Source organism: Ochotona princeps, chromosome 13 (assembly GCF_030435755.1).
Source record: "Ochotona princeps isolate mOchPri1 chromosome 13, mOchPri1.hap1, whole genome shotgun sequence".
Taxonomy (NCBI): domain Eukaryota; kingdom Metazoa; phylum Chordata; class Mammalia; order Lagomorpha; family Ochotonidae; genus Ochotona; species Ochotona princeps.
In genome coordinates this window covers 57140072-57154133 of record NC_080844.1, presented here as the reverse complement: position 1 = coordinate 57154133, position 14062 = coordinate 57140072, and the positions used below count along the sequence as shown (strand labels likewise).

General features: G+C 46.1%; 1 protein-coding gene across 1 annotated transcript in view; it reads left to right on the top strand.

The window, feature by feature from the left end:
• The first annotated feature begins 6876 nt into the window (after window positions 1–6876).
• Window positions 6877–14062, top strand: part of ABLIM1 (actin binding LIM protein 1) — a 289406-nt gene continuing 282220 nt past the window's right edge. The window contains exon 1 of the mRNA XM_058671141.1: window positions 6877–7121. Coding sequence (XP_058527124.1) covers window positions 7109–7121 — 13 coding nt within the window. The 5' untranslated portion in view covers window positions 6877–7108. The remainder of the gene's footprint in view (window positions 7122–14062) is intronic.

The following is a 14062-nucleotide window of genomic DNA, read 5'->3' as shown; positions in this document are numbered from 1 at the left end:
GATAATTTGTGGCTGCTGCTTTATGTGGTTTCTTATTGTAGATATCTGTCCCTCTGCTTCTACCTTTCTCAGTCTCAGAACTTATCTCTGTCTCCTGAAGTCATTGAAATCTGTGAGTTTTTTTTAAGCAAGATTTACTTCTTGTTGTTGCAAAGGGAGATTTACAGAGAGGAGAGACAGAGATTGCTGAGCTCTACTTGGATATTCATGCCCATGTGGACCACCAATTATGGTGGGGAGGGTCAAGGAGTGGCAGAAAGTGGATGAGACAACTGCTCCAATCTCCTTTTTTCTTCTGGCATCCAGAGAAAGTGGAGAGAGGAGGGCAGAGGGCTGCTCCCTCAAACCAACCTCATCAGTACCCAGGAATGGGGCAAGGTCACTTGATGTCATCCCTGGGTCCCCGATATGGAGCATGTTCCGAGGATACTGCTTAAGTGGTTTTGATAGTTCTGAGATGCTGTTGATTTCATTGCTCCAAGGTTGAGGAAATCCTTTCAAGATCCATTGGCTGACATAATCCACCTTAGAGTCTCAATTTGCCCAGATACTAGTCCAGGAGAGCTGTCCAATTTGTTCTGCCCTCCATGGTACTGAGATGCCCTCTGCATGCCTGAATGAACTGATTGTCACGTCCTCCAGGAGCGTCTGGGCATTCCATCCACTGCACTGGCCCCAGCAACCAAGGAGGCCCAGTTCTGACACATGCACTGCACGATCAGCCCACAGGTCCTGTGATTTGATTTTCACCATGGTTGGAGTTCTGAGTCCAATAATTCATATGCAAACCAATGAATGCTGCAGCCCAGCCTAACCCTGCTCACCACACACACTGCCCTCATGTACACCAGCAGGAACTGCAGCCTAGTCAGAGTAACCCCCCAGTAACCCTGCACTAAGCCCACACCTAGCCCTCATTACTGTGCTTGCCAGTATGTGCAGCACACTGGTCCAGCCAGTGTGTCCCACACTGCATTCAGCTCTCATACACGTCAATAGGCACTGGAGCCTAGCTCAACCAAGCCGTCCCCATTATCTAGCCCACACTTATGCTAGTATGTGCTACTGCCCATCTAGCTAGACACCCGGCGTTGGTTCTCATGCTTACCAGTGGGAGTTTCAGCCTATCAGAGAGGTGCCCACAGTTTCCCTACTGGGTCCACTCTCAGCCCTGGATCTTATACTGTCCAGGTGGTTCTACTGTTTACTCTGACAGGACTTGCCTCCAGTCCCAGCACTTGCCAGCTGATGATCTGGCAAAGCCCAACCAGCCTGCACTTACTCTGCTTCCTACATATACCAGTGGATATGGACGCTTAGGCCAGCCTGGCACTCCCCCTAAACCAGCTCATATGCAGACCAACAGGTGTTGCAGCCCTGAACAGCCTGGTTTGCCCCTGTTCCCAGGTCTCATGTTCACCAGTGGGAGTAGTGGCCCAGCATGGGAGCCCTTGTACTCATCCTGGATCTTATCTGTGCTGGTGGGAGCTGTGGTCCAGTCTGGCATGGCTCACCTCACCTCAGTATCCACCAGTAGGTGCTGTAGCTGGGCTTGACCTGGTCTGCTCCCAGTTGTAACTCATACTGGCGGGTGCTACAGCCTAGCCCAGCCGGTCAGCCCCCAGTCTTGGCCATTGTGGCTCAACCCAGCCCATTCTGCATCCCATCCTGATTCTCACATCTGATTCATAGCCAGGGGTGCTATGAACTGGCCCAGCCTGGCCCACCCCCAGACCTGAGCCACATGTATGTTGCCTGGCTACTCCCAGCCTTGGTTCTTGCACTCACCTGCAAGGTCTGCATCCTGACAGAGAAGTTCCCCAAACTCCAGTGGCAGATTTTGTGCACATCTTGGCCCAGCCTTACTTGGCCCACCTCCTGTCTGGGCAAGAACAGCAGCCTTGCCCAACCAGCTCATACCCAATCTGGCGCTTACTATTGGATGCTACAATTCAGCCATGCCTGGTCCTAGTTCAGCCCGTCCTACACCTAACCTAGTTCTTGTGAGCACCAGTGGGTGCTGGAGCCTACCCCAGTCTGGCTCACACCAGAACCAGTCCACACCTGTGCAAAGGGATGCTGCAGCCATGTCCAGCCCAGTTTGCCACTCCCATTCCAGCTCTTGCACTCACTAGCGGGAACCACAGTCCAGCAAGGGCATCCCTTTAGTTTCCCAGCCAGGCCCACTCCCAGCCACAGATCTTGTGCATGCCCATGGTTGCTCAAACTCAGCTTGGCATAACCCATCCCTCAGCTTGGCATTTGCCATCAGATGTTGCAGCCTGGCCTGTTCCCCCCTCACCCCCCAGTCCCAGCTCTTGCTGGTGGTTGCTGCAGCCTAGCCTAATCAGCCTGTCCCCATCCTTGGCTTTCATGCATACCAGTAAGTGTGACACCCTAGCCTAGTTCAGCATGACTCACATCCCATCTTGGCTGCCCCACATGCCAGTTTGCTATGGTTGGCCTTGTCCTGCCCTGTCTGCCCCCCCTACAGAGCCAACCCACACACCTGTTGACAAATAAAACTGCCCTTTCTGGCCTGACCAGTTCCTAGCCATAACTCACTGTGCTCACCAGTGGCAGCTACAGCCTACCAGGGGAGTTTTCCAAGTTCCCCCACCAGGCCCACTCCCAGAACCAGATCTCACGTGTGCCAGTGGGTGCCAGGCTCTTACCTAGCAGTCTGCCCCCCCAGCGTCAGCCTTTGTGTGCTGATGGACGCTTCAGCTCAGCATGCCCTACAGCCAATTCTTGGATGTGCCTGTGGGTGCTACAACCTGGACTGGCCCAGCCTATTCCCAACCCCAGTACCCATGAGTGTTTTTGAATTCCATGATCATGCCTAGCTCAGCCCCTCACCACCCTAGCCCTTAAGCAAACCAAGTGGTATGGCAGTAGCTCAAGGGTGAGCCCATGATCCTCCACAGAATCTGCTCCCAGAACTGGTTCTCTCGTGAACTGGGTAGTGTCATGCCCTAGCCTGACATAGTCTATCCGCTGCCCCAACACTCACTGGCAGGTTCTCTGGTGAGTCCTGCCAGGCAGGCCCCCAGCTATGGCTTTCATGTGTGCTGCTAGGCAGTGGTAGATACCAACTAGCCCAGCTCTAGTCCCCAACATGGGTAGGTGAATTGGTTTGGCCTCAAAAATTCCTCTGGTTTCTTTCCTCTAAACCACCTGGTCTCAGCCCCATTTACCTGCACGTGCAATAGCTGTGTTAGGGGAAGTCCTCCAGAAGCCACTCCTCACCTGACAGCTTCTCCCTTGCAGTACTCCCTCCCACACATCTGCAGACCCACTTTCCTGAGCAATCCACACCCTCCCCCCATGCCTGGTCCTCTGGTGGTGTGCTGTGCCAGCCTGAGGTCCTGCCTGTCTATCCAGGGCCCATTCACACTCATGCAGGTCTGCAAAGCCTGTCTGTTGGCATGATGACATCTTAAAAATATATAATAGGTGACTATGCTGGCACACTGGTATAGTTAACACAAATTTGGCATTAATCAGGCCCAGGATGTCTGCCAGCTTTTCTCCTAGCCGTGTAACACCTACCTAGGTACAATGCAACCTAGGCCATTGCCTGCAGCTGGGAAGCAAGTCCAATTCTTGTCACTTCATCAGAGTCAGAAGCAGATTTCCAGTCCACACTCTCCCTCACATCTTTGACTTATCTGCATATAAGTATGTTTTTCCTATTTCAGGACCTCAGGCTGGCAAAGAATGGTAAGAGAAAAACTGAGTGCCACCTCTTTTTTTTTTTTTTTTTTAAAGATTTATTTTATTTCCATTACAAAGTCAGATATACTGAGAGGAGGAGAGATAGAGAGGAAGTGGAGCTGCCGGGATTAGAACCAGCGGCCATATGGGATCAAGGCGAGGACCTTAGCCACTAGGCCACACTGCCGAGCCTGAGTGCCACCTCTTAAAGCAAGAAAATAAAGCGCTATCTGTCGAAACAGTGAAGCGGAAACTAGGCAGAGCAAGGGAGAGAAACACATCCAGGCTGTTTGAAAAACGGTAAGTTAATATGTGGCTTGCCAAAACACCGTTTCAATCTGCAATGGAAGGAGAGTCACAGGACATTATCAGTGTTTTCTGTTCTTTGCTCTTAATGATTGATTATTGATTCACGAATCTACAGCTTTTCAGAGGCGGATTCATTAGCACTTCTTGTTCTGAACCTACACGTCTTATGAGTAGCATGAAAGTCATTCTGCTTACTTTTTGCTCCACTGTAATTTTTCAGTCAGAATTCTGTGACATGTCTGTGGTGCTGGCTATTGTTTCTGTTGATCATCATTCCTCTCAATTAGGGCATGAGCAAGATGAAGATTTTCCACACTCATTTATGTGCTACAGCACTGGGGAGTGCTCTGTGGGGCTGGCAATGGCATGTTACACACCACCTATAGCACCGTCATCCCATGTGGGCGTCAGTTCAGATCCCATGTACTCTACTTCAGATCCATCAGTGGAACACAGCCTTATACTTAGGCACCTGCCTCTAGCTGGGAGACTCAAGAAATTCCTGGCTGCTTGCTTAAGTCTGACCCAGCTCCTGCAATTGTAGCCAAATTTGGAGAGTAAACCAATGATGGAAGATCTTTCCATCTCTCCCTACCTCTTTAACTCTGTCTTTAAAATAAGTAAATTAAAAAAAATGATATATGTTATCGCTTCTTGGCCTTTGGCTAAGATCAAGTGAAGATATATCTGTTTATGAACTGCTGAGTTCCTTGGGGGCATTGTACCATAAACTCTTCATAAAGCATAGAAGATTTCACCATTCTTCCACCCAAGGTTCATTACAAGTTAGATGTATGCTCTTGCTTCAATCTTAGCAGAATTCATATCCCTGATAGGAGTTCCTTCTTGCCTCTGTTCAGACCTGCTATAACAAGTTAACTTTAGAACAAAAAATTTTGAAATATACCTAACATTTTTGTGTTCAATGAATTTTGTTGGGTGAAAACACTTTGAAATGTCGACGCATTATCTGGGAATCAGTGGCAGCCCACTGAGGGGCTTTGATGTATAGAGGTGTCATCAACAGGAAAACCATCCTTAAAAGTATGGGCAGAAAAAGCTGGTGGAGGTGGAGGCTAGTGGGGCCACTCGTAAGAAGGGTTAGTAGTGGACTGAGGATAGTGGAGAAAGATGGTTTTGGACTGAGACGATGGGACTGTAATTTATTTCCAGGTTTCTGCTTAAAAGACAATGAAAGGGTTGTTAAGGTAGATAAATAATGAGAGTTGAATTTTGGAATTGGAATTTAGATTTGAGAATTTCTGTTTTTATTATTTATCTTTAAAATTTTTAAATTTATTTTTATTTGGGAAGGCAGATTTACCCGCTGGTTCACTCCCCAAATGGCTGTGATGGTCAAAGCTGAGCTGATCTGAAGCCAGGAGGCAGCAGCCAGGAGCCAGGAGTTTCTTCCAGGTCTCCCATGTGGGTGCTGGGTCCTAGGGACCCAGGCCATCTACTGCTCCCCTAGGCCATAAGCAAGGAGCTGGACTGGAAGTGGTGCAGCCAGGACACTAACAGTGGTATCCATATGTGGTGCCGGCGCTTGAAGATGGAGGATTACCTTGTTGAGCCATGGCGCTGCCTCTCTGCCTCCCCCAACCCTCACCATTTATCTTAAAAAAAAAAAAAAAAACTATTTATGTATTAGAAAGGAGAAAGAGAGAGAGAGAGACAGAGACAGAGAGACAGAGAGATGCCTCCTGCCCACCCATTCCCTCTCTGTAATGCCCTGAACAGCCAGCACTGGGCCAGGTGGAAATGCTGAGCCTGAAGCTCAATCAGGGCTCCCATGGGTGGCAGGAACCCAAGTACTGGAGCCTTCACCACTCCTCCCAGGGTGTGCACGAACAGGAAGCCGGAATTGTGAGCACAGCAGGTTAGAATCAAGGCTGACTTTGGGAACCCTGCATGGGCACAAGGGTGGACGCCCAGTCCTCATTATTACCTTATCCCTAGCGTCTCTCCATTGGGGCTTGCTTCAAGGTCGCTCATTTATCCATCAACCGCTCTTTCCTAGAGGCATTACGTCTACCTATTGTTTCTAAGTTGCCAGACCTTTGATACAATTCCCATCATCTCAGGCTAGATTTGGGAGGTATAAAAAACCAGTGGAAACAGAGGTTAAAAGAGAGCCAGAAGGAAGAGTGTGGAGACCCTCAGGACCCTCATCCTTTCATCTGATAGCGTGGGATTCCACGGGTTTTGTTGTGCTGCCTGCACTAGCTCGGGCTCTGGCTGAAGAATCTCAGGGCGGTAGATTCTTGTGTTTTCTTGCTCAAACCCTGACATACACATGTGGTTAGGTCTCCCAACCTAAGGGAGGGATGCACTTATCATCAGAGGTGTCTGCAGGTGTTCCTCGAATGTTGATTCTAGACCTGGCGGCAGGTGGAAGGTCCCCGCCCTCCCGGGACTCACCTGGAGGGTGACGGGCAGAAAAGCTCCACCTACAGAATTCCCGTGGCCCGGCAGGTTAAGAAGGGATTGAGGGTGTGTCTGTTGCCCTCGGTCCCGAGAAGTCTTCCGCTTACGGAAGGCCAAGGGCCCTCGTGGTCGGGGTCTTAGGGCACCACCCAGGGAAAGGAACCACACAGATCGCTGTTGTATTTTTTTTTTCCGGAACCCAGGCAGGAAGCTGGGAAGGGAAAATCTGACAAGAAGACGTCGTTATCATTATTATCGAGACCCCAGGTCCTCCAGAGGGAAGGCGCGACCCTCCCCGCACGCCCCATCTCGCTCGCGGACAAAGCTCCGCCTGGCGCCGCAGCGGCGCGGGCGGCGCGTCCCCAGCAGCTGAGTCCGGGAGGGGACTCGCGGGGACCCGAGTCCGGGAGGCGGCCCCGCCCAGCGGACCACGGGCTGTCAGCGTGGCAGCTCCCGCGGGTCCCCGCCTGCCAAGCCGCGCTGAGCAGAGCGGGCGGCCAGGTGTCCTCCGGGAGGCGCCGGCCCCGCGAGCCCAAGGCAGCCCGGGGCCGAGCCGGCGCGTGTGCGCTACCCTGCGTTTCGGGGGGCTATTTTCCTCCCCACGCCCGGAAGGATTCTCCACTGATTCCCTGCTTCGGCCCTTACTGCCTCAACCATGTCCACCAGAGGTGAGTGGAGACAGGTGGGCACGGTCCGCGGATTCAGCCCAGGGCCCGGTCTTGGGTGGGCCGGGCAGAGCAGGTGCGGGAGAAAAGCTAGCGGCTGGTAGATCTGCTCGGGCCCCAACCTGGCCTGAAACTTTGGCAGCGGATTCCTGGATTCAAGGCGCCTGGGAGGGCGTGCACGAAGGAAGCCTTCGCCCTTGACCTTGAATCCCGGCATGGGTAAAGCCCCCCCGAGGACGGTGCCAAGCTCACCTGTGTTAGCGGCACGGTTGGGCTGGGAGGGCGTGGGGGATGGGCTCACCGCTGCCTGTCCCCCTGGCGAGCCGTGGAGGGCTGGAGTGGAGGGAGGAAGAGGTATTTTTCTTTCTTCTTCGTCTTCTTTTTTTCCCTCCTTTCTTGTTACCATTTTGCAGCTCAGTTATGGAAGGAATCCCGGGCTTGATGCAGCAATATTTAAAGCCGCAGTGTTTCCAGCCTGTGAAAAAAGTAAATTCCATACCTGCACTTTGCTTTGCGTTGATTGCCCCTTCCCTCCCCTCTGATCTTTCTGGAGTAAAACAATTACTGCAGGTGAAAGGGGGGGGGGGGGGGATTGGAATTGCTTTTCAGCCTAGAGTAAAGGGAATGTATTTGTTGCCATCTGGAGCCAGCAGTGATGCTGGGAAGAGTAGGTTAGTCATAGCTCCGTGGCTGCTACTATGAGTGAAATATTAAAGAGATCAAGTCATCGTGCAGCTTGCAAGCAACTAAAATGAAGTGACTTGGTTGCTTCGCCGTGAGCATTGAAGGAATATCCTGATTATTTTCGGAAAGCAGATTTGGAAAGCAGTCAATACCACGCTTTGGATACCCTGAAAACAACTCGCGAGAGGAGACTCTGCAGCTTTAGCCCTGCCCTTTGGTGGATGGGGGTTTAAGAATTTGACAGTGTGTGCTAGGTTAAGAGCTGCTTTCCAGGGTTCATTTTGGGGCATGCAATGAAGAGTGAAACCTCTTTCCAGAATGCATTAAGTCCTTTTTAAGGAATCTGTTCTTGGTTGATGGTAATATGATTGGCTGAATATGGTTAGTTGAATCTGTAGCTGGAAATGGAGCGCAAGTGCTGGGTGAAATGACAGGATCTGTCTTGTAAATGCCAGGCTACAGAGATGACCTGGGACCCCGAGGTACTGGACTCACACCTACTGTGTGTGTGTGTTAAAGTGAGCAGATCATGGATCAGATATGATGTGATGGAAGTTGGCACGTGTGTGAATGAGCTCTTCCGAGTGAGTAACTGCAGGTGTGTAATCTCTGAACGGCGTTCTCAGAGCCAGGCCACTATCTGACTTATCAAGGAGCAGGCGCACAGGCTCTTGCAGAAGTTGTCAGACTCCCTGGCATCAGCTTCATACCGCCCAAACCCACGAGTACCGAACCCTGAAGAAACTGCAACCACAGGGGCTCTGTGTTCTGTGAGGTATCCAGTTGTCTAGGTGATGGCATCGGCTTCAGGTTCCTGTAGTTAATCTGGGCATGTGGGATGAGAGCTAGCCCTTCGATTTGGAGGGGCTACAGGCCCTGGGTTGGGGCTGAGCCCATGTATGTATACACTAAAATTAGCTTTGAGCAGATTGATTCAGTGTCACACATAGACACTGCATGTGGCTAGCTATCATGTTTCCTTCAGATTTCATGTTGGTCATCTTGCAGGGGTAAGAAGATATAATACAATAATGTGTTGGTTATTGCATACCTGTGTCAGGCACTTTATCTGTAGTGCATTAATTGATCCTCACAATTAAGTGACTACTCTTTTTACTGTTACCTCTTCACTTTATAGATGAGGAAATTGAAGTTTTGAGAGTATGCAATTGGCTTGAGTTGAACAGTTAAGTGGCAGATCCTGATTTCTACTTAGATTTCTCTGGTTCTGATCACATCTACTTTGTTTTGCTATCTCTGTCACTAGTTTTTTGAATATTATAGTTGATGCCACCAACAATGCTTTGCTAAGGAGAGGGAAGACTGCCTTCCACATGAGGTGTAAGAGGAATGGCCATTAAGGTGCTTGGAACTGCCAATACATTTTGAAACATCTTCGCTGGCTGGTGGAGTGATGAGGTGAGGGGGAAAGGCTGTTTATTCTTTATATTGCTGCTTTGATGTTTCTCTTCTCTTTTCTCTCTCAGTATTGAGCATCAGTGATGGGCTATTTTTCTTTTTTTAAATAAAGTATTGCTATTTCCATGAATTTAGGAAAAATAATTCTGAGTGATTATGGAAGAGATGGCAAAGTAGCTAGTGAATTGTGCTTTTCTAGGAAATGTCTGTTTTGCTATTAAAAATGAAAAAAAATCAATATTGTGACTGATTTTTAGCTTTAGTTCCTCTGCTGTACTCCTGCTAAGACTGAAGATTCAGAAAGTTAATGTATTGACTTAAACAAGTAACTTTCCAACTGCAAGATCTTCAGACCCTTGGCAAGATAAATCACCTTGACTTAAAAGAATAATGTCTATTTATTTCTATTATTTAATCCTGCAAACCATTATAGGGGTAGAGCTTTTTTTAAAAATGAAAACGTTGAGATCAGTTGAATCTGGTGTTAGATGTGACTTTATTAGACATATTAGAGAAAATGATCATTTTATTATTCTGCTCTTTAAGATATAAATACAGAATCCTAAAGTTTAATTTGCTATTGAAACTAACAGTAATACTTAATTCAGTGATAATGTAAGCTAAGACATTCCCATATGCTGTCTTTTTTAATATTCTAATCAAAGATTTCTAGCTTGGTGTTATATTTTACCACTAGCGGCCCAAATGGATACACTATATCTTGATTTTTGAGTTGCTTTCTAGAGGAAATTAGAATACCTAGAATGGAGTTTCTACAACTCAGGAGAATCAGTTAAGAAGGCTTACTTGTCTTTTTTTTCCCAGCATTTAAAAATTTTTCACTGTTACATAAAAATTATACAGATTTATGGGGTCCAGTGTAATGATGAGATACATTGTATAATGTTACATCAGGGTAAACGTATGCATCTCTTCAGACATTTATCATTTCTTTATAATGAAAACATTCAAAACTCTTCCTTACAAATGTTTTAAAAGGAGAATACATGTTGTCATTCTATACAGTCATCCTAATGTGCAGTAGAACCCTAGAAGTGTCTTAGTATCTGTTCATTAACCTTTTTCTATCCTTCCCTACTCTGCCCACCGTCTACTCTCAACCTCAGTGAGTTCAGCGTTTTTTTTTTTTTAGATTCCACTTGACTGAGACCATGTGGTTGCCTTATATGCATGGCTTATTCACTTAACATAATGACCTTCAGTCCAAAACAGATCACAGTGACAGGATTACATCCCTTTTTCGTGGCTGGATGGTTTGCATTCTGTATGGTTACTATGTTTCCTTTATCCATGTGCAAGTTGATGCACATCTAGTTTTCCATTTCTTGGCTATTGTGAATAGTGTTGCAGTGAACCATGGGAGTGTGGATGTCTGCTGATCTCATTTCTCTTGGCTGTGTACCAGCAGTGGGATTGCTCAATTATTTGGTAGCCTTTTTTTAAAAATTATTTTTAAATTGTTTTTAACATTGTTTACATAGTTGAGAGGAATGCAAGCCCCTGTGGGCCATGCAAGTGTCAAGTGGGTTCCTGTCAGGTGAGTTCTGTGATACAACCTGGCTTGTCCTGTCACCACCCCCAGACCTCCACATAAACCACTTGGTATGCAGTCCCACAAAAGTGAACCCCAAGTTCCCTACAGAATCTGCCCCCAAATTTGGTTCTCTGATATTCTGGTAGGTTCTATGGCCCAGCCTGATCTAGCTGACCCCCTGCTCTGACACTCAGGTACTGTGTGTACTAGCCCAGCCATGCCCCTCAGCCCTAGATTTTGGAGTGCCAGTGGGTGGCGGGTGATGCTATGATGCTATTTAGCCCAGCCCCATCTCCCATGTGGATGGGTACTTTAGCCTGACTCCGACATGCCCTCCAGTCCCCCCCACCCTCAATCACTCTTTCTCAGCAACTTGGTCTACCTGTAAATGCAGTGGCCAGTCTGTGGAAGATCCCACAAGTCATTCCTCCCCTGTTAAACATGCCCTCAGCTACTCTCACTCCAATAAGACCCCCTTCCCGAGGCAATCTGGAGCATTTCCCACCTCATCCCCGCTGCCTGGGGCAGGGGTGGTGTGACCGTACTTCGTGTTCCCTGCCTTCTCCACATATACTTTAAAAAAGAAAAATAGGATGGCCATCTATGCTGGCACACTGAAATAGTTAATACAACTTTGGCATTAACCAGGCCCCGGATGTCCTTAGCCTTAGTTGCTTTTCTCCCAGCAGTGTAACACTTGCCTAGAAACAAGGCAACCTAGGCAGTTGCCTACAACTGAGGCAATGTTGTTATCCTATTTTTAAGTTTTTGAGATGGCTATACTTTCTTGCATAATAGCTTTACTAATTTACATACTCATGAAGAGTATGTGAGGATTGCTTTTCTTTACATTCTTGCTAGTACTTGTTATCTTATTTTTTTCCGGTACAGCCATTCTAAGTGGAGTGAGATGATATCACATTGTAACTTCAGTTTACATTTCCCTGATGATTAATAATGTTGGCCACCTTTCCATATACTTGGTGGCCATTTGAGAAACGTCTGTGCAAGGTTTCTGTCCATTTTAAAGCTGAATTATTTGGTGTTGTGTTTTTTAGTTTAAATTCCTTTTATTTTCTTCTTACTAACCCCTTGTCAATGATACAGTTTGAAATTATTCTATTCCGTAAGTTGAGTCTTTGGTGATTGTTTGCTTTTCTGTGCAGAAGTTTTTAGTTTGATGTTGTCCCATTTGTCTTTTTACTTTGGTTTCCTGTGCTTTTGGGTTCTGATCCTCCCAAATCCTTTCATTTCCAATGTCTTGCAGCATTTAAGAATTTTCTGTCAGCAGTTTCAAAGTTTCAGTTCTTACATTTGAGTGTTAAGTCCATTTAGAATTGACTTTCATACATGGTGAAATATATGATCTTGTTTCATTCTGTATGGGGACATCCAGTCTTCCCTGAACCATTTGTTGAAAAGACTGTCTGTACGCTGTTTCTTAAACACATTTGCCAAGAGTTGGTAGGCTGTAGATGCCCTTTGACTTACTGCTCTGGTTAGGTCTTCTGGTACTGTGTTAAATAAAAGTGAAGAAACTGGGTCTTGCCCTGTTGCAGATCGCAGGAAAAGCCTGCAGCTTTCTCCCATTCAGTATGATGTATGCTGTTGGCTTATTATCTGTGACCTTTATTATGTTGAGATGTGTTCCTTCTGTACCAAATTTTAAATCATGAAGGCATATTGGATTTTATCAGATACCTTTTCTACAACATTACCTGGTTTTTGTATTCCATTCTGTTTGTATGGAATATTATGTTAACCAATTTGCATGTAATAAGGCATCCTTGCATTCCTGGGATAAATATCACTTGATCATATTGAATAATCTTTTAAATGTATTATCAGACTGAGTTTGCTAACTAACATTTTTAGATGTAAATTTTGGTATAGATGACTTGGCATATGAGTTAAGACATTAATATACTTATGTACCTTATTGGAGTGCCTCAGTTTGAGTCCAGCTTCTATAGCCTGAATCCAGTTTCCTGTCAGCGTAGACCCTGGGAGGCAGTGGTTATGGCTCTGCTCTGGTGATTGAATTCCTGATTCTGCCATTGTAAGGAACTGGGGATCAAACTAGAAGAAGGAAATTCTCCTTTTCTGTCCATCTGCCTCATAAATGCATGCATGCATGCATGCACACGTTTAAATGTAGTTCCCAGGTATCATTTAAGATCTAATCAATAGTTGACTCTGAAGGAAGAAACTCCAAATCCATATATGTGAAAAACTTTCCAGAAAATTTCAAGGACCATTAGATTGGGATTCCAGCTTGCAGGATTGTAAGAATCTCCTGGAATATTTATTAAATATACTGATACAGAACTCTGTGTCCAGTCTACTAAATCAGTGCACTAAGGATGGCCCGGAGATATACAGGCACATTTGGCAATCTTTGAAATCAAGCTCATTTCTTCTACTGCAAGATCTGAATTAGTCAAGAAGTTTTGGGGGAAAACAGAGCACCTGTAAGTTATAATCTGGTAAAATCCAATATTAATACATTAATATACTGAAATTATATTGGAATATCAGTTGAGTATGCTAAACATTTACATTACAAAATAGCATATTTAAAATTCAAACAGAAGTATATGCAGTTAAAAATGAAAATGTCCTGTTTTAACTCCCTTCCTATTAAATCCTCAAAATTAAGCATGGCAAACAATACATGCTATATATCATTCCAGAAAGTTCCTATCTTGTTTGCTTTTGGTCCAGCCCAAGAAACATATACCTGTCCCATGCAAGACACATACAAAAATAGCAGGGGATGTAGTAGAGACTATTTTATAAGTTGCTAGCTTTACAGTAGCTTCAATTTTAGGGAAAAAGGTCTAGGTGCATGTGGATAGATTTCACTGCATGGCAGAAACATAAAGCATGCTGTCTCTAGAAATATTAGCTTGGTCTGTCTGTCTTTGTTTTCAGAGCATCTACCAGATTGGAAACAATCTGAATGTTCGTTTACAGGGGCATGAGTAACTATAAAATTTGTTCATACTTACTATGGATAATGATAGGACCACTAGAAATGGTAAATTATATCCCTATGCATTGGTCTAGTGGGATGGCCATGAAACACTGCTAAATGTAAATCATGAGTTTTAAAATAGAGCATTTGTAAAATAATATCCCAGTTCTGTAAATTGAAAAAAAGACATCCTATTTGTGCATGTATTTGATCGACAGACATCAAGCATTTAGTAGTAGCTGTCTCAAAGACTAGGTGGGAAGGGAATATAGCTGGCTTTCCTTTGTTAACATCTGGGTGGTGTTGGTA